Source organism: Nomascus leucogenys, chromosome 4, assembly GCF_006542625.1.
Source record: "Nomascus leucogenys isolate Asia chromosome 4, Asia_NLE_v1, whole genome shotgun sequence".
Taxonomy (NCBI): Eukaryota; Metazoa; Chordata; class Mammalia; order Primates; family Hylobatidae; genus Nomascus; species Nomascus leucogenys.
Window position 1 is genome coordinate 48,308,801 of NC_044384.1, and position 21,405 is coordinate 48,330,205.

A 21,405-nucleotide genomic window follows, 5' to 3' on the forward strand; every position below is an offset into this window, starting at 1 on the left:
CATCAAATGAGGAGTTAGCTGCAGTTCAATCTTTGTCCATGTATGTCTATGTCAATGCCTTCTTTCATTGCCCCTATTTAACTTCCACTGGTATGTTCAGGGTACAATTGATTCTGCAGGTGCCCGGTACACATCTCGCCTCACCAGGATCACACTTAAAAATGCAAACAATTTCCCTAGATTAGCCAAGTTAAGTACTGAGAACCTCTTTTCTTTTTTTATTTTCGGGTAAAATGGAGTCACCTCTCTTGGTTTTCTTATAATCAAACCCTTTATTTTTGAATGTTCCGCCAAGTGCTTTGCTGTACCTCTCGGTCAAGAGAATTGGTCAAAGTACGGACTTCCCCAGTGTTTCTGCTTAGGAGGAACATGGGTGTGCCTGCTGGTTCCTGAGAGACAATTTTGAAGGCAATTTTAGAATTCAAGTGGTTTGGTTCATCTGCATCTGTGGCATTTAGTATCATCACCAGTGAGTCTAGGAATACAGGAAAATGTTTATTAAAGAATATGTAACAATTAACATTATGTTTATTTTAAATATTCCAAACAAGTTCACATTGATGCTAATTTTTAAATATCCTAAAATAATCTATACGTTCAAAAAATTGCATATCACTTGTGATACCTCTTTCTGTCTCTCCGAACCAGGTAGAACTGTGCTTCCTTCCATACAAACTCTTCAGTTCTCTCTAAGCCTTACCCTTGCTGAGATTGAGGCCATATTCTATCTCCATTTTCTCCCTTGATAGATTGTCATAATTCTCCCCTTTCCACAAATTATCCAAGTAATGTGAGTGTGTCTCTGTCTCTTCTAACCTAAAAGAGCCCAGCTGATGCATCCAGGCTACCGAAGGCTGCCTGTTTAGCTCTGTGACTGCCAAATGCTTATACAAATTGTATATACAGAATAAGATACTATTGACCCGATAACCAGACTATAACCTAGAAACACAATGATAGTAAATAATAGGCTCAAATACACATTTTAGAAAGGAAGACCCAGATTTATCTTAATGAATTTTACTTTTCAAAACAACGGATTTAACTAAGAGCATAAATTAGTTTATAAGAATGACATATTGTAGTGGGACTCATATTTGAAAGTAGATAAATTGAAAGTGGTAAGTACTGTAAAAGACTTACTTGAGGCACTATTTTCTTCAATTTCACCCATGAAAATTTGTTGTGAAAATACTGGAGGATTATCATTAATATCCAAAATTTTAACTGTTAGTATAAGTGGCTTCTCTACATCTAGTCCTTGGGCGTTTAGAGCCCGACATGTAATCTAGGAACAGAGGGAAAATGTGGATTATTACGCTGCAATCTTAGTTTTCATACTATTAAAACTTGTAGAAATAAGGCCTCTGTTGGCATGTACATAACTTTTGTGCAAAGAAGAAATGTTTCCCCAAAGGGTAGACAAAGTGGAAAAAGGTGCCTGCTCTGGACAGACCAATTGGGCAAGTTGCCCCTTCTGCCAGGCTAATGCTGTGTCATGGCAAACTGAAGCACTTGGCATGCTAGGTATCAGCCCTCACTCATGCACCCTCTGCTGTGTTCCCTCAGGCGAGGCTCTGTGGAGGGACTAATATTGTTATTTGCTGGTGGACTGATTCATGTACTGAACTCTCCTCTAAATTTACCAGTAGAAAAGTGTCACTTTCTAAAGTGATGGTATACAAGGAGAAGGGTAGCCTAATGTTGGGGACCCAAACTTACCAGGAAGCTTGGAGTTTCCTCTCGGTCAACTATAGCTGTTATGTTAATATCGCCAGTGTTTTTGTCAACAACAAAGATTCCAAAAGGCGGCTGATCAATTCCCACTCCAGAGATTCGGTAGGTAATTTTCTGGGTTGCTTGGTAATCTGAAGTAATCTACAGCCCCAAATACCCAAAATGTTGAGGTGACCATCACTCAAGGCTTTCCCTCTCCACCCCTACTTCCATAGTCTAAAGTCATCTGTTCATTCGATTCACTCTTTTTGACATTGTGCCATTTACTTTTTGCCTTGATAGATATTAGGAATATGAAATAAAGTCAAACTGTTGTTTTTGACAACCAGCCTGAACCAATGTGTGCTAATCATTTTGGTGTTAGAATATTTGCTCAGACTGTGGCCACATGATAGTGTTAAAATGTTAAAAGAAAGTCAAAGACATTTAATATTGACAAGGCTACTCCTGAAGGCTTCTTCTTTACCTGAAAACATTTAAAAACAAAAGATATTTATTTAGTTTAAATAGGGGGAAGTGGAGAGACAAAAAGGGAAAGAGATCATATGGTAGGGTTAAAATATGTATTAAAATAATTTACTTTTTATTATTGTAATTTTAAAGCTTTTTAACATGAAAAATGTGAAATATATACAAAGTTAGAATAGTATAACAGGCTGGGTGTGGTGGCTCACGCCTGTAACCCAAGCACTTTGGGAGGCTGAGGCGGGCAGATCATGAGATCAGAAGTTCGAGATCAGCCTGGCCAATACGGTGAAACCCTGTCTCTACTAAAAATACAAAAACAATTAGCTGGGCATGGTGGCGCACGCCTGTAATCCCAGCTACTCAGGAGGCTGAGGCAGGAGAATTGCTTGAACCTGGGAGGAAGAGGTTGCAGTGAGCCAAGATCATGCTGCCACTGCACTCCAGCCTAGGCGGCAGAGTGACTCCATCTCAGAAAAAGAAAGAAAGAAAAAAAGAATAGTATAATAAGCCTGATACATCCTATCACTGAGCTTCAACAATTATCAACACATGGCCAATCCAAATTTTGCTCCCAACCATTTCTCTGCCTTATACATGCATTATTTTTCCTATTTGTTTGCTAGGCTCTGTATCCAAGTAAGCCTTCTACATTAAAATTGGTCAATATGTCTCAATTCTTTTTCATAACCCTAGAAGCTACCTTCCTTTCTCTCTTTCTCTCATTATTATTATTATTGTACTATTTTGTGGAGGATACCAGTTCACTTGTTCTGTGGACTCCCCAGTCTCCATTTTGTTATTTGGAATTGCCATATTATTTTAATTTACACCTTATACATTTATTCTAAAAACTCATACTGCCCTTGTCGCTATAACTTACCTTGGCAATTGGGTTTCTTTTTGAGTTATCTTCTCCTTCTCTGCAGGGTTTGGCAAATTTCACCCATTCACGTTTTTGCCTTCTTTTAGCTTGTTGCATAGCCATCTCTTCTTCTTCATATTGACCTTTGGTCTTATGTAAAAAGGGATTCTATTTGTTATGCAAATTAATGGCAATTTTTGCTTAGAATATTGATTACAGACACCTAGTTGAGGAACCCCCTGTGTTTCAAGATCTCTAAGACTGTTAGGTATCTAATTAGCTCTACCTGATACTTTGTCAAGCAAGTAATAAATGTTAAATAACTAAAATAATTACAAAGCTATATGATTTTTAATATTAGCATTTAGTCATATTTTATATTTTCTTTTTATACTCCACAGTATCTTACTGGGCCCATAGGGTTTGACCAGCTGATTTGTTTAAGGTAAGAAGAAAAGAATGCATGAAATAAATTATAATAATGACATTTATGGATGACTAGTTTTTAAATATTGTTTTCAGTTACTAGAATTTTAATTTTATATAATTTCACAATTAAATTATTGAATAATTTTAGAAATTAAATATTCATTTCTACTAAACACAATTTAATTTTTTAAACTAAACTATTATTTTAAGTACAAAAACCTTTTTCATACTTTACCTCTATTCGCAATTCTCCATGAACCAATATGACCACCTGCAGACATTTAAACAAAGTCGAATTAAATGTGAATTCTTCAAATAAGGAATTATATACAATGAATAATCCTGATTATTATATTCCATTGTTCATATTGTGATTTGTTTCTATTTCAAAAGAAATAAGTTTCAAGAAGCAATAATCAAAGGGTGAGTTCCTACTAGGAAAAATAATATTACTGTCAATATAAACACATTCCACCAGCTTTTTAATTGACTACAGAATTTTGATGATATAAAGAAGAACCTATTGGACTTTGCAAAAACTATGCCTAATAGTCAGTTGCAGCAACCACACAATTCTTATCTGGCTGCTTTATACACAGTTCCTGGAAGCTATGAAAGTCATCGCTTTGGGAAACATTGGTAAGCACCATTGTGAAATACTTCAGAAAGGGGCCACAGCGGATTACTAAAAACCATCAGCCACCTAACTGATTCGTAGGAGGGCGATCCTGTATTAGTCCTCTACAATTACAGAACATCTTCTTTAATTGTACAAGTGAAAAGAATGTAATGGAACCAGTCTGGTTTAGAGAACAAAACTTAAAAGATGAGGATATGCTATTCCAATCACAAACCCTGTTTGCAGTGAGACATGGATCTGTTCATCTCTGCTCTATTACTTCAATTTAAATATTGAAATTAATCTTCAGGGTGGTCGAAAAAATTAAATGAGAGTAAAATGAAGCCATGTAGGCTAGAGTCTTCACCTTCTCAAGAGCATATGAGATGTTCATCTTTGTCATTTTTCATCTTCTGTTCTGCCTGGCATGCATTACCTCTTTCTACTCCACCCACTTAAATATTGCTCATCCTTTCAGATCCATCAAGTTCCAACAACTTCCATGAAACTGTCTTTACTGATGTCTCTTTTTCTGAGTTTGTACAACACATATTCTGTACCATGAAATTTAGCCCATGATGGTTTACCACAGTTTATTATTTCTTGTTTTATATGCATGAAAGAATTTCTGTGCTAAGCCAGGAGTGTTGTAAACTTTCCAATTCAGTGCTATTAGGTTATTTTTTTTTCTTGTAACCCTCATAGGTGCTTAACAAGTATTCGCTAATCCACTGATTATCTGATGAATCTGGTAGAAAAATAATGGTGGAAAATAAGTCAGAAGAAGAAAAAACTAGAAGAGTAATAACAGTAGCTAATGTTTATTGTGTAGTTTCAGTATCAGCTGCTACTCCTAGAGCTTTATACTTATTGTCCCATGTAATATTTACAGCAGGCACCTGAAGGAAATTCTAGTATTATAATCCCTAGTATACGGATGAAGAATTGGAGATGTGAGGGAATGAATACTTTGCCCTAGCTAATGGCCATAATAGGATAGCGACCGCAGCAGCCTAACTCCAGAGCAGGTACCTCACTACTAAATTCTTTTTTTTTTTTTTTTTTTTTTTGAGATGGAGTTTGGCTCTTTTTGCCCTGACTGGAGTGCAATTGTGCGATCTCGACTCACTGTAACCTTCGTCTCCTGGGTTCAAGGGATTCTCTTGCCTTAGCCTCCCGAGTAACAGGGATTACAGGCGTGGGCACACCACCACACCCGGCTAATTTTGTATCTTTATTAGAGACGGAGTTTCACCACGTTGGCTAGGCTGGTCTTGAACTCCTGACCTCAGGTGATCCACACACCTTGGCCTCCCAAAGTGCTGGGATTACAGGTGTGAGCCAACTACTGCTAAATTCTAACCAAAGTTGTCATAAAGAGAAAAAAAAAAACAACTAATGGTCCAAAGAAAATTATATGACAGTCAATTTAGATTTCTATTTGGCAAAAGACTATGGTTGCCCCTGAAACAATGTAGATTTATTACATTGTTTATTTTCTAGGGTTATAATGAATAGACTAGTCCAAGTCTGAACCAAATGAGTAATTATGTCAGACATAAGATGTCAGGACTCTTCCCTTCTAGACATTCCAGGTGAAACCTTGATTCCAAGAAGTGTGTGTTCAAATTTGTCATGGAAAAGAACCATTACTTGTGGTTATAACATGTCTCAAAATTATTTTCCAACATTGTTGCTCTTTTTAAAGCAATACCTTCAGTTACTTGGTAGAAAAGACCAGAGCAATGTAGTAACTGCACAATTCCTTTCTCAGAGCATAAGAACGACTCAGCTACACGTGAGAGGAGGGATGGGCCAGGCAGGCTCCTCTTTACAGGAAAACTGGAGAGTCATCCCGAAAATATGAATCATGCTTGGACTAGCCCTACAGAGAATGATTCTTCTAATACACAATAGGTACAATTTCTGTTCTCCCGGGAAGTAGGTGATAGGAAACATTTCTGAATATTGCAATGATCTTTAGATTTTTAGAGGACATCACAGCCTTACATTATTTAGAATAGTATTTTTTAAAAAAAAGTTATTTTAGTTGATTAATATTTATATAATGGCTACTTGTTTTAGTTAATTTGCTAATATAATAATTTTGGATATTTTAAAAACAATTTGTATGTTTTTATTTGTAAATCTATTTTCATTAACAAAATTGTATATATTTATCATGTACATGTTGTTTTGAGATATTTGTAAACTGTGGAATGACTAAATCAAGCTAATAAATATTTACATAGTTTTCTGACGATTTGAATGAACTAAGTTGTCTCTTTTGGTGGCCTGGATTGGAAATACCAATGTGGGGAAAACCTCCCTTATCCTGAGAATTACTGTACTTTTCTTTCTTTTTGTTTTCTGGTTATTTTGTAAATTTTAATTATATGATTTTTAAAGCATTGATATAGCCTTAACGCCTTGGTATAGATATGAATTACAAATATTATCAAAAGCAAATCTAATTATTAAATTTAAAAAATATATGAAATAAAGCAATTTGATATCCATATGCTCTATTTGTTAATAAAAATGTATATGGTTGTATCATTAAGGTTCCTATTGAATATGGTATGTACACAATAAATATAATCCGAGGATATGGGTAGCTAGATTAAACAAAAAGCAAGTATAATAGCACCTGCTCTTTACTTTGGTTTGGCCGAGATCTTGTTTGGGGTTACCTCATACTTTAATGTGGCAGGGGACAGAACATAAGACTATGGATTAGATGCAGGTAGCTCATCCCAGCCAGGCCAAGGGCCTGACTACACTTCTGATTTCTAGAATGGGGATGCTTGGGGAAATTTGTAGAATGAATGAGATAATTCAAACAAATCAGTCCAAATTTTAAACATGATTTTGTATTTATTAAATTTTTTTGGGAAAAATACCATGAAATATACACAGGTAAGTAGTATCATTCATATTAGCATCTTTCATAATATCTCACAGCTTTCTATATATATTGAAGTTTAAAATTTAAAAACTCTGAAACATTGTGATAAACTTTGTATTTATCAAAGCAAATTCCTTAATTGAACAAAGTTGATATATGTCTAATTACTAGGAAATTATTTAATTGTGAAGAATTCAATTTCCAATAACTGATTTTTAGAGTAAACTCAATTAATTTAGAAAGTTAAGCCTTGTATCATGACAGAATGCTAAGAAAAATAAATATCCTTGGATATTCTTAAATGCTTATTTGAAATGCTGTGTAGGCTGCAGTCAAGTATGATAATATAAAATTGGATACTGGATTCTGAATCACTGAATTTAAATCCAACTCCCAACCATGTACTAGCATATAACTTGGGAACATTCCTTAATCTTTCAGTTTCTTCATCTGTCCAATAGGAATAATAATTAATTTTACTTACCTTATAGGTTTGTTGTGAGGATTAAATTAATAGGTGTAAAGCACATAGGTGAGCCCTAGCCCAAAGTAAGTTAGTTTTATTAAATTGACATTTAATAAAATGTTAACCAATTCTGTCACCAAACTTCAAAAGAGGTATAAAAGTGCATTTTTTTTTTTTTTTTTTGAGACAGAGTCTCGCTCTGTCACAAGGCTGAAGTGCAGTGGTGCCATCTTGGCTCACTGCAACCTCTGCCTCCCGGGTTCAAGCGATTCTCCTTCCTCAGCCTCCCGAGTAGCTGGGACTACAGGTGCGGACCACCAAGCCCAGCTAATTTTTGTATTTTCGGTAGAGATGAGGCTTCACCACGTTGGCCAGGATGGTCTCAATCTCTTGACCTCGTGATCTGCCTGCCTTGGCCTCCCAAAGTGCTGGGATTACAGGCATGAGCCACTGCACCCAGCCTAAAAGAGCCGTTTCTATATGAAGTGACCTGTTATTATTCACTGTCAAGGTGCATAAGAATGTTCTCTTTCTTGACCATGAGAAAGAGAAAAGAAATAGTACTCCACTGTACAATTGTCTAGGTTGCTCCTTGAATAATGCCAGGGCACTGCTCATGCTGTAGTTTATGTGAATGCACCTCCCGGAGTTGTGCAGTGTACAACCTAGCCAGCTGCACAGCAGCTCTCCAAGAAAAAGGTGTGTGTTAGACAGATTCCATTATTCATCTTGTGATTATGGGTAGTAACCAATCGTCTATGTAATTTTCTTATGGTGAACTACCCAAAGCAAGGCCTCCCCTTAGGCTACCAGCTTGACTCTTAACTGGACAGAAAGAGCCAAAGGCTAAAAGGTTTGTGAGAAACCTCATGAGCACTGAGTGTTCTAGCTCCAGATGAAAACCGGTTTCAGGTATGAAGCAAGAGGGAGTGCTAATTGGTAGAAGTAATTACATCCTTCCTGACTTCTACCCAAGTAGGCAGGGCTGGAAGAACCACTCGGCAAGGTTTTTCTGATTTTAGAATATTAACTTTTTGGGAGGTTCAGTAGGACATTTATTTTTATACATATTAGCAGTGCTGGAAACTGGGTCAATCAGGAGAAGAAGAGATACCTTAGAGATTTTTCAATTTGTTAAACATTTGGGCCATTTAGCCTAGAATTCTTTTTCTAAAGATTTTCTTTTTAGATGTTTTATAGAAAACAAAGCGGTTGAAGATAGTTGTGCTGTATTTAGAACACTTGCTAACTCAAACTTGGTGTTTAAACTACTTCTCTCTTTTTTTTCCTACCACCAACTTCTTTAAAAAAATTGTACTCTAAAAATCTTTAGATTTCAAACATCTCTATTAATTTTTAGTGAGGAAAGCTTTACCTAATATAGTAACATAAAGGTATATAGCAAATTGTCCAAATGCTCATAGCAGTGTTGGATGACAAACTGTTTTGGATTTGGTGGACTACAAAACACAATGGTTTCCTCTGAAGATAAATTTTTTTTCAAAAGATTAAATCTCTGAAGATAAGCATTTTCAACCATGAGTCCTTTCCTCAAAAACGTTTATTTTACGTTGCATAAAATGGATCAAACAAGCACAAGAAACTGATAAATATTACACTTTTTTCAATAGTAGACAGTTACTCCCCATGCCTTCTCCTCCCAAATATAGCTTTTATTTTTTCCTGTCAATTTAAAAATTGATACGACACCTGTTTTTGATATACTTTTTAGCTCAAGACAAATGTAGGCCCTTTCCTGACTTACTAATACTGGTATCCATGGTTATTTAAGATAGTAAGACACAATATTAAGAAGTTATCAAGAATTACCCCATTACTAAAAATAGTACAAGTGATAAAAATTAGAGGGTTTACAAATCACTTCATCTTTCTCACAGCACTTTTTAATTGTTTTGCATGCATTGCTGCTTTATTCTCACTACGACCGTTTTCATTAGGCAGGGGGTGGGGTATGATTCTTATTTGACAGCTGAGGAAACAAAGCCTGTAGTGAGTCAGTGGCATAGCCAGAGATTTAAGTCTATGACTTTGCTATTATTTCTCACTGTTCTGGGCAACCCATGTATGGTCACTGGATGGTGGATTATTACAAAACCTTCAAACACATCTGCCAACTTTCAGACCCCACCCTGCAACAACAAAAGATGAGCATTCCCACTTGAGAATGCTTTAGAAAACATTGCTTTTTCCCCCCATAACCACATTATTTCAAAACTCTGGGTGGCTCCCCACTTATAAAAGGTTTCCATGAGCCTTCACAAAATGCACTTTTCAATCTGACCCTCAGCTGCCTTTCCAATTCATGTCCAGATTCTCCAAAGCAAACTGTCTTTCTAGTCAAACCGGTGTGTCCATTTCCCCTAGGCAAATCCTAACTGTGCCTGCCTTTGATTATACTCTTCTGACAACCCAAGAGATCTCCTTTTGGCCTGCCCATCTATACTTATACCAAATCACCTCAAATTTCATTGAATCCATAAAGACTTGATTGTCTCACTCCTGACTGACACTGCCTTTTATCAATAGCATTAATAGTAGACCAGTACTGTCCAATAGAAAGATAAAAACCACAAATGCGAGCCACACATAATTAAAAAATTTAGTCACATTTAAAACGTTTTTAAAAGGTGAAATGCATTTTAACAATATGTTTAACTTAATCTAATACATCCAAAATGCTATCATTTCAACATGTAATCAACATAAAAAATTATTAATGACATATTTTACATTCTTTTGTTCATTCAAAGTCTTCCTCAAATTATGATGTGTATTTTATATTAAATAGCACACCTTAACTCAGACCAACCACATTTCAAGTGGCTTAAAACCACATGTGGCTAGTGGCTACCATATTGGACAGAATAGGTCTAGACCACTCAGTTGAACAATTATGTATGAAGTTATATTGTTGTTTAAACAGCATGTGTATGTAAAATTTTCCTGAGTGGAACCAAATATATGTCATTTCATAGTTTCCTTTATGACTAGAATTATAGGGACATTGTGTGGGGGTTTTATAGTTTAGAGAAGGCTCATTAAATCATTCATTTATTCATTCTTCAAACAATTGCATGTCCACTCTAAGATAGATATAATAAGCATTGGGAATATAAAAATAAAAATTAGCCTCAATGTAAGGATGTCACAGTCACTCCAGAATCAGAGGGGTAATTGAGAGTGGCCTATATGTCAAAGCAGAAAAAAGGAGCCCCCCCTTAGCTTGTGGTGGCCCAATCCTATGTCCCCATGGCAATACTATCCCGACAGCCCATGCCGCATGGCCCCTAACTTCCTGAGCTTTGTCACTGGCTTGGACATAGGGGTTATCAGACTACCTGGAGTTCAGCCCAGACATTTCCCATCTGGAAAGGTGGGAAAGTCATACAACCGTCACATTTCTCTTTAACAACATCCTCCTTTCAAATAAACTCATCAGGTACTGAGCACAGTTACATTGTCGTAATAGAAATAGAATCCTAGAGGCTGGGTGCAGTGGCTCACACCTGCAATCCCAGCATTGTGGGAGGCCGAGGTGGATGGATCCATTGAGGCTAGGAGTTTGAGACTAGACTGGTCAACATGGAAAAACCCCATCTCTACTAAAAATACAAAAAAATTAGCTGGCTGTGGTGGTGCACGCCTGTAATCTCAGCTACTCAGGAGGCTGAGGCACGAGAATCACTTGAACCCCAGAGGTGGAAGTTGGAGATCGCACCGCTGGATTCCAGCCTGGGCGACAGAGCCAGACCTTGTCTCAAAAACAAAAACAAAAACAAAAACAAACAAAAAAAATCTTAGGGAGAGCTAAGAAAGTCCTTTCTTGAGATCTGTCTCCCTGTGACTTCTTGAAGTCCATTTATCTCAATTTTTTAGATGAAAAAATGAGGTAAATTGACGTCTAGGCCAACCCAGCTTATCGTGGAAACCATATGAATTCGCATTAGGAATTGTTTTGACATTCATTTTTAAGGTATATTTAACTATTTTGATATCTCCCTATAACAGATAATATTGTGACTTTTTTTTTTTTTTTTTTTTTTTTTTTGCTGTAAGAATACAGTTAAGGAATGAGTTAGTCTGTAACATCCAGGTTTTAAACAGTCTGTAACATTCCGTTTCTCTTTTAGATAATACTATGTACAACTTTCTCAATCAACAGAAGTATTACTTTTCTGGAAAAATGGCTTTAAAATGTTGTATGTCTTTCCCCCCACCCCCAAAGGCTGACATTTTCTTTTGGCACATAATAGCTAAACGTAAATACTTACTTAATAATCCTCCCAACTTCTCTAGAGTCAAACACTGCTTTGATTTTAGCTCTGCGATTTTTTACTTTTAAAAGCATGTCAGGTATCAAGCCCAGGCGTGTAGAGTTCTCAGCTATATGCTAAGAGAGATGTAATCTTGGAAAATAGAAGTGGCTCCTGTGTTCTTGTTTGTGGGTTAGAAAAACTAGTAAAAGCATAACTTTAAAGAAAGTGAAAATGTTGTGGAAAATATAACCTGTGATTACGATTACTTAATTCATTAACTAAAAAAAAATTCTAAATGGTTTTAAAAACTCATTTCTTTCTGGTTTACTTTTCTATGTGAAATACACATAAACAAAAAACAACAAAAGAAGGAAATTGGTAATCTTCACAATTTCATTTTAAAGTGTTGATTTCCACTGCACTCCTTTTAGAATTTATAATAAAGATTGAGCAATCAAATATAATATTCTTTAACAAGGGAGGAAGCAGGGAAGTTTGTGATTATTAGGAAAATACAGGACTTACCATGAAGATGGCCAGAGCCCCTGTAGTTCTGGGGAAGAGCCCCATCATTGTCTCTGATTTCACTGGTGAACAAGTCCAAGTGAGCCGCTGCTTCTATCCTGCCAGCCGTCTGCAGATGATGTCTAAGAAAAGCCCTCTGCAGCGTCTCTGCTGCCTTCTGAAGGAGTCTACAGATGGTCTGTTATGCGGTCCCTCCCCACCCTAAACCAAGGGTAGGTCTCACCAGAAACGCTTGCATCACCTTTGCTCCCAGGTAAAAACTTAGCCACACCTCAATTCCTAAAGCAATGAAATCCTTTGTTGGAAGCTGAAAGAAAAGTTCACAGGCTAAAGACAAAGTTTAATAGGAAGGTACCAGATGAATAATAAATTAATCATGATGTGGAAGTGCAAAAGCTAGTCCGGACTACACTTGGTCAGTGTTGATGTCTTATGGCTGCATCTAGTTGACTATGGTTACAATGAAAACCGAAAAGCAAAGCAAAACAAAACATACAAAATCCCCCAAAATCTAACTTGTAAAAGAGCATTTATTTTCAGCCTGAGTATGTGTGGGTAGATCTAAAGTTAAGCAAAATGTAGATGCTAAGCAATGATATATTTTATTGAAAGGCACTAAAAATATGAAGAAGAAAAACATCCCATTAAGCAACTATGAATGTAGGCTTTGAATAAAAAAAAAAAGAAATAAAATTGAACAGTTACATGGTGCCTTGAATATTTGAAATATACAAATAATGTGTTGCAAAATTACTCTGATGATAATCAAATGACATCTTTCATACTGTATTTCTTTTCGTTTATAACTTTCAAAAAAGCCTAGATTGCCTAATAAGGTAGATTATCTTAGTGTTCTTTTCATTACTCAAGACATTTTCCCCAGTGTGGTGAACCTGCTTGCTGTTACATACTCGGAGGTGCTTAAATATTTCGACTCTAACCCAAGATAAAGCAGAGGGGAAAAATTACCAGCCCCATTTTAGCTACTTTGCTTATAACATTAGAATTTAAAGTACTTTTTACGTTTCAGAAATATTGAAAGAAAGGTTTGGTAGAAGAGCAATTTTATCTTTGCAAGTATTACACATTAGGTTTTAGAAACCACTTAATCACAGTTTTTTTTTGAATCGGGGTCTCGCTCTGTCTCTCAGACTAGAGAGCAGTGGCGCGATCTCGGCTCACTGCAACCTCTGCCTCCGGGTTCAAGCAATTCTCCTGAATTGAGGAGGCTGTCTCCTGCCTCAGTTTCCTGAGTAGTACATAAAATGGAATATTAATTGGCCGGGCGCAGTGGCTCACACCTGTAATCCCAGCACTTTGGGAGGCCGAGGCAGGCGGATCACAAGGTCAGGAGATCGAGATTATCCTGGCTAACACGGTGAAACCCCGTCTCTACTAAAAATGTAAAAAATTAACTGGGCATGGTGGCGGGCGCCTGTAGTCCCAGCTACTCGGGAGGCTGAGGCAGGAGAACGGCGTGAACCCGGGAGGCAGAATTTGCAGTGAGTCGAGATCGCGCCACTGCACTCCAGCCTGGGCCATAGAGTTAGACTCTGCCTCAAAAAAAAAAAAAAAGAAAGAAAGAAAGAAAGAAAGAAAATGGAATATTATTCTTATTTATTTATTTATTTATTTGAGACGGCGTCTTGCTATGTTTCCCAGGCTGGGGTGCAATGGAGCGATCTCGGCTCACTGCAAGCTCCACCTTCCGGGTTCAAGTGATTCTTCCGCCTCAGCTTCCCGAGTAGCTGAGATTATAGGCGCCAGCCAACTCACCCGGCTAATTTTTGTAGTTTTAGTAGAGACGGGGTTTCACTGTGTTAGTCAGGATGGTCTCGATCTCCTGACCTCGTGATCCTCCCGCCTCAGCTCCCAAAGTGCTGGGATTACAGGCGTGAGCCACCGCGCCCGGCCAATCACAGAGTATTTGAAGCAGAAAGGATTGTGTAGTCTAGGAGTTAGAAAAAACATCTTGTGAAGAAAATTTTGTTTTTGTTTCTTTTTAAATTGTGGTAAAATATACATAACATAAAATCTATCATTTTAACTATTTTTAAGTGTACAAATCAGTGGCATTAAATATATTCACATTGTTGTGCAATCATGACCATTACCACCCTTCATTTCCAGAAAAGTCTTGTTTTTGAAATAAAGACTTTGTAAATAAAGTTTTATTGGAACACAGCTATGCCCATTTGTTCATGCATTGTGAATGGCTGCTTTTGTGTTGTAACAACAGAGTTGATATGGATAAAGTCAAAAATATTTTCTTGTTCTTTACAGAAAAAAAAGAAAAATTGCTCATCCCTGAGTGATACCATATATCTTAAATGGTATTTGTGACAAATCTGACGAGTGTTGATGCTAATAGAGAAATAATTAGGGAACCCTTAAAATCTGCTTCCACTAGGAAAGAAAATTTCAAAAGATCAGATTTGGTGTTCTTTGTAGAGTTCCCGCTAAATTCTATATATCATATTTTATGCACTTTTTGACTAAAATAAAAAAGTGAACTACTACTGAATCCTTTCCAACATGGGAAAACTGAGACACAGGACAAGGTCTTTTCTGAGTTAGGAGGTGATTTCTCTGTGACTAGACTAGTTAACAAATAAATGTGATAAAATCTGAGCTGAGTACTATTGAATTTGTTAGTGATTTATATAATGCGGAATTCAGTGACCAAAATGTTGGTTACCTTTCTGAATTTAGTGTTTGAGTTTGTTTAACAGTGGTGAGAGTTTGGGTTCATGTGGATGTATATGGGTGCTTTTTTCTTATAATATAATGTGAGGAAATATATAAGCATGGACAAACCCCATAATATACTGGAACTTATTTTCTGAATGAGGGGATTATAGATGTATTTTTATTTTTTCTTCATTGCATCTTTATATATTATATTTTCTGATTTTGTTTTTTTAATGAGGATACATTGTTTTTATAATTAAAAAGAAAGTTATTTGAAAAATAATGTGAAGAAAGCTAGACTTTATGAATAATAGCATTCTAAACTTCGAGGCAGGGAAGAAGAGACAAACAATACACTTTTGGTTTTTTCTTTCCCATCATTTAATATATTGCAACTCTTCAGAGTGTTATTGTGATGAAGGCAAAGGAGATTTTTAAAAATGATAGCCAGTGAATTATATTTGTAAGCACACCTATTAAGTTGCGTTGTGGACCAAATTCTAGATATGATTCACTTTGTTATGATTTGCATTTTCTAAAACTCCAGTTTGTTAACAATTTTAATTAATGAGTGCTTAAAAAGGTAATGATCATTCCACTGTTAGCTTACCTGAACACAGGTTAAGGATTTCACTGGTAATTCACTTCTGTATTTTGAAATACCATCTAGGGATTCTTGGTCAGGTAGTACATTAAGAGCAAATGCAGCCTTGATAGGAGCGTCATATGGCACATTGGTCTGATGCAGGCTGGTTCCATTTCTTGTCCCTGTACAGGATGATTGTAGAAAGCAATGGCAAATCTCATCGTGCTGTCCATAGGCATTTGGGGATCTCTCATCTTTCCAAGTGCCCTTGACAGCACTCTGTTAAGCCAACACTTCCTTTCCTTTGGAAGATTGGGGACCTCAGTATGGTAATAAAGCACCCTTGTATTGGGGCTACATTTACACGGTGTTGGGAAGGTAATCTGCAGGTTAGTCCTGCTGGGATGTGCATTTGTGTAGAGCCTCTGGACTTAGCAGTTCTTTCGCTTTTTTTCTCATTTATGTTTGGAAAAGGAAGGAAGGAAGAATTTTCCTGTGTTTTCTAGTGAGTGGTTATGTTATTTATTCTCTAGATAATGTCTTTGGAAACCGAAGCCCAACCTTAAACTGGATCTTACTCAAGAGGTTGAGATAAAGATAAGAATTATAACACTATCATAATCACTAAAAGGGATCTTCACTGGGTGTGTAGATTGTGCTTCAATTAATGTGCCATGTTGAAAGTGTATGAGTTGGAAAGTGGGTACAACACATCACAGGTTGAAAAAGCTAAAGAAACCATTTTTCTCTTTGGTGGAAATTGTACCATGTTATATTGTCACATAAGGAGTGAAGCAATAAAAATGAATATTTATTCCAACGGGCAGTACCTTCAGAGGTTTCCACAATGTTTCTAGAACTCATTATCTACAGAACTTTCATTACCTATTAAGTAGAGAATGTTAATTAACTTTGCTTTCACTGGCAAGCCTTCACTGGCTTTAGTTTGTTTTGACGGGAAACATGTAATATATCTTATATCTCAGACGTTACTACTTTTTGGTATTTAATTACTCTTGAATATCCAGAAATTCATGAATTGAGATCATAGTTCCACATATCATGCATTAACAAAATTATATACACATCTTGGGCCGGGCATGGTGGCTCATGCTTGTAATCCCAGCACTTTGGGAGTCTGAGGCAGGTGGATAACCTGAGGTCAGGAGTTTGAGACCAGCCTGGCCAACGTGGTGAAACCCCATCTCTACTAAAAATACAAAAAAATTAGCCGGGCGTGGTGGCTCGAGCCTGTAATCCCAGGAGGGTAATCTTGGAAGGCTGAGGCAGGAGAATCTCTTGAACCCTGGAAGCGGAGGTTGCAGTGAGCCGACAAAGTGCCACTGCACTCCAGCCTGGGTGACAGAGCAAGACTGCTTCAAAAAACAAAATGAAACAAAACAAAAAAACCCAAAGTTATACATACATCTTGAAATGGCTTGCAAAAATAATGATCTATCACTTTTTGTTACTCAAAGTAATGGAAATCGTATACCTCTTCCCTTAGGATCATCATATGAAAATATCCAGAAATGTAACAAAATGCAATAATTGTGCATCTGTGGAGAACAGTCTGTACTTGAATAATTAGTAAAAGGAGCTGTTAACCCAATTTCCTTTCAGATGGTCTGTAACGTGATTCACCATGCTTCTGTGATCCCTGGAATTATTTCTTTAAAAAGATTTGGAAAATTTTTATCATATGCTGATTTAAACCCAGACTTCAGAAGGGTAAATGTAGATGAACGTAACTTTCTAAAAGTTTTACTTATGCTGTGGCCCACAGTCAACCTCTTTTTGCTCTGAATTAGTCTGGTCAGGTAATTGCATATTTGTGGTAGTATATTTGTAAGGTCATAAAAAGTGTGACGAAGGAGTTTTCCAAATTAACCTAGTGCTCAATTTAACAAAATGTTTCTTTTAGGAAAATCTCTTCCTCAGTTCTTATTTGTCAGAGATACAACTGACAAGGTTTGATTTACTTGCAAAATGTATTTTGAATCCACTTTAGTTCTCTTCTCTGAGCTTCCTCATTAGCAAAATTTTTAACGTCTCTCATGTAGCCTGGGCGGTGGGCTTATAACTGAGCTTTTGCTTTTTTCTCATCTCTTGTCCAGTTTTTCCCTCACTTAGGACACTGAGTGCTATTTCTAAAAAGATCACGGCTTCCATTGTGCTTGGAACAGAATAGAAACTGCCTGTCATGTCGTATAGGGAACTGCCTGACCCATTCCCCATTATCCTCTCCCGGCATATTGCACACTCCTTTTCTCTCACAGGCACATTTTTAATTCTTCCAAAGCCCTAAGCTCTTTCTGCCTCAAGTCTTCACTCAGAACCTCCCCACCATTAAGTGGTAGCTAATGAGACCTTCTCAGAGATGTCTTTATTCTCAACACTTGAGCACTCTCATCCTCATTTAAAAAAATCATTTATCCCAATGTGTTTCCTGTATAGTGCTTAGTATACATGGCATAGTTTATTTCTTAGTTGGATTGCTTGTATTGCATTTCTCTACCACATATAGTCCAAATGTTTCATAGATTGTCATCCATAAGACTATACCAATTTATGTTCCCACCGACAATGTAAGAGAATGCATGTCCCTCCTCCTTGTCTGTCTCCCTCCCATAAAGTTTATTGGTAAATCTTTTCTGCTTCTTTTATGAGAAAAATAGCACTCATGAAAAAACATACTTTAGCTCTATTTAGAAATTTAAATGTTGTTTAAATAGTCTAATAATTTATTAGAACATAAGAAATTAAAATAAGGTAAAGTATATCAATAGTATATCAATCTAAGACACCAGACTTAGAACTTAGAAAGTTCTGGATCTTGATTAGACCCAGGGAACCTGGCATCCCTCCTGGACCTAACATTGTCCTAACTCTTCCATCATCTCAGGTGATAGGATGATATGATATGAAAAGATGAGAACCAGCTATGCAAAGTCAGATATTAATTTACTACGCTCTTTGGTTCTGCTATGTCCCCTTCATTTGTATACTTTACATCTTCCTTTTGATGATAAAGAGCACAATTCTCAGATGTCCTCAAGTATTTTTAAGTAACATGGGAGAGTTGGCTTCTGTTTTTCTAGTAATCAAATTGTATTGGTCTTATTGTGGTAATTTCTGAGGAGGGAGATTTTCTTGTTTATGGGTGTTTTAATTTAGATCTCCACCCATGGGAAGAAATAATATGTAGACAACTCTACCAGCTTCTGAAACCACATGCCTGGAGCCCTGCCTGCTAATGGAAATGTATGAAGCAGCATCTGTGTTTCTTGCTATGCCGCAGATGCCAGTCTGTAGAAGAATGGAGTTTGAAAACAGCATGGAACATTAAGGAAAAATGACCTCCAAGGATTTCAGGAATGACTGCAGTTGAGAACTACTAGCTCTACCATGATGAGGAATGGAAATGCTTCTAAAAGAGGAGGCTGTCATTCTTTATTCTTCAGAGTCAGTACATTTTTCTACCAAAGACTCATGTATTACTGGCTTTTTACCTAGTGGGGCATCATAGACTGATACTTTTATAATTAGTAAGTTCCAAGTTCGTTTGTCAAACCTGTAAAACTTGCACAACTTATTGTACTCTGTGTTTTAGTATTGGTGTTTTAAGAAGGAACTACAAAATCTCCTGAAAGATTAATTTAGAGCGAACAGACATTTCAAGGGTCTTATTTCCTTTTTTTCCTGCATTTTTCGGGTGACAGAATAATGCTTTCATCTCAAGTGGATCTGTAGTGCTCAGGAAAGTACCAAACTTTTAGTTTACACACACGAATATTTTCTCTGCAGTTTTGGACATGTTTAACTGGCCTTCCTTTGAATAAACACAATATTCTATTCACTGACATTAAGAAGATGATTAGAATCATTACTTACCTGAATTGTTAATAAATCTGTCTCATACATTAAAATGAGACTGCAGTCACGCCCTACTCTCCCCTTTGAGCTATGTATTCATCTCCCGAAACTGCTTGCTATTGCCACAGGCAGCTGTAAATTAACTTAATAATGCTGCACCGGACACAATAACCTATAACCTACAGTAAGGGTGTCTAATCTTTTGGTTTCCCTGGGTCACATTGGAAGAAGTATTGTCTTGGGCTACATGTAAAATACACTAATACTAATAATAGCTGATGAACTAAAAAAAAAATCTCATAATGTTTTAAGAAAGTTTACGAATTTGTGTTGGGCTGCATTCAAAGCTGTCTTGGCCCACATGTGGCCCACGGGCCGCAAGTTGGACAAACTTATCCTATAGCTTAACAATGTATAGCCAATCATGAATCAATATTATTTCTTTAAACCAGTGAGAATTTCTGGCAAACAACTTTGTAGCAGCCCATTCCTGGTCCCCATTTTGTGCCTTTACAAATCCACTTGTTGCTAACTGGAGTATATACTCAGGGCAACTTGAATCTATGCTCCTGGGTTGCAATCCTCTAGCTTAACTCAAATAAACTATCTACTTAAATAAAAAAAAAATCTGTCTTATAGAAAAATGCATTATTAGCCTATAGTTTTTTTCTTTATTATTTCATATTAACATTTAACATTATTTCAATTCCTTTATTGAAACTTAAGATTCCTATGGATTCATTCAGTCTGAATTCTAGTGTGTTTCTCAAAGCACAATCTTTGCAGCATAAATTGATGTTTTTGATCTGAGGCTGGCACAGCTGCAACATATCTGGCCTTTCTTCTGGAAGGTACGCCTACAAGAGATTAAAGGTAGAGAAAACTCCACCTCTGCTCTTCTTCATTAGCACAGCATGTCCATGAGTCAGCTTAGGCTTCCTTTTTGATGCATTAGACACTAGGCCAATTTTATGGATGTTTGTGCATGTTGCTCAACTTGTGCAACATGGTGGCTTAATGTCAATCTTCGATGTGAAGTCAGGATGGACAGATTCTCAGAATACCTCTTTATTTCTTTAGACTCTGAGGTGATGCAATTTCTGCTAAATTGGGTTGGTCAGCTTTCATTTGAAGGAAGTGCTTTGAGCTTACGAAATTTTATCTCCAGTTACTAAGTTTTGCTACACTGAAGCTCCTCAATATTCTTTATTTATTATTGTTTTTTGAGACAGGGTCTCACTCCTGTTGCCTAGGCTGGAGTGCAGTGGCATGATCATGGCTCACTGCAGCCTAGACTTTTCGGGCTCAGGTGATTCACCCACCTTAGCCTCCCAAGTAGCTGAAAGTACAAGTGCACGCCACCACACCTGGCTAATTTTTTGTATTTTTATTTATTTATTTATTTTTAGTAAAGATGGCATTTTGGCATGTTGCCCAGGCTGGTCTTGAACTCCTGGGCTCAGGTTATCCACCTGTCTTGACCTCACAAAGTGCTGGGATTACAGGTGTGAGCTACTGCGCTAGGCTGCTCCTCAATATTCAATTGATCTATTAAGGTTTTCCTTTTTGGGGGCTACATTTTGATAATTTACATTTTGTAGGAAATTATTTATATCTCCCAGTGTTTTCAAATTTATTATTACACATGTGCACTTAGTACTTTTCTTAGAAATTTTAAAGTAAATTTTTATAGAATAAATATATAAATGAATCACTTTTCTTTATCCTAGTAATAAGGATCTAGAGAGTGAACTGAAAAAAAGAATCTATTCGCAATCTCAGTTAAAAATTGTAAAATTCTTGAAAGTTACTTTCCTAAGAATCCACAGAAGAATATTAATGAAGGACATAAAATAGGATCAAAGAAAATAGAAAGACATTATTAGATTTCTGGATGAAAAGAATTACTATTATGAAATATCAATTCCTAAAAAAATGTTTAATGCAATTCTCAGACTTGA

General features: G+C 36.6%; 1 protein-coding gene across 1 annotated transcript in view; it reads right to left on the reverse strand.

The window, feature by feature from the left end:
• The window catches only part of DSG3 (desmoglein 3), a 28,988-nt gene extending 16,540 nt beyond the window's left edge, over window positions 1-12,448 (reverse strand). Inside the window, exons 1-6 of the mRNA XM_003261966.4 lie at window positions 12,292-12,448; window positions 3,732-3,767; window positions 3,086-3,217; window positions 1,723-1,878; window positions 1,144-1,288; window positions 309-475 (exon numbers count right to left, since the gene is read on the reverse strand). Coding sequence (XP_003262014.2) covers window positions 309-475; window positions 1,144-1,288; window positions 1,723-1,878; window positions 3,086-3,217; window positions 3,732-3,767; window positions 12,292-12,339 — 684 coding nt within the window. The 5' untranslated portion in view covers window positions 12,340-12,448. The remainder of the gene's footprint in view (window positions 1-308; window positions 476-1,143; window positions 1,289-1,722; window positions 1,879-3,085; window positions 3,218-3,731; window positions 3,768-12,291) is intronic.
• Window positions 12,449-21,405: the final 8,957 nt, after the last annotated feature.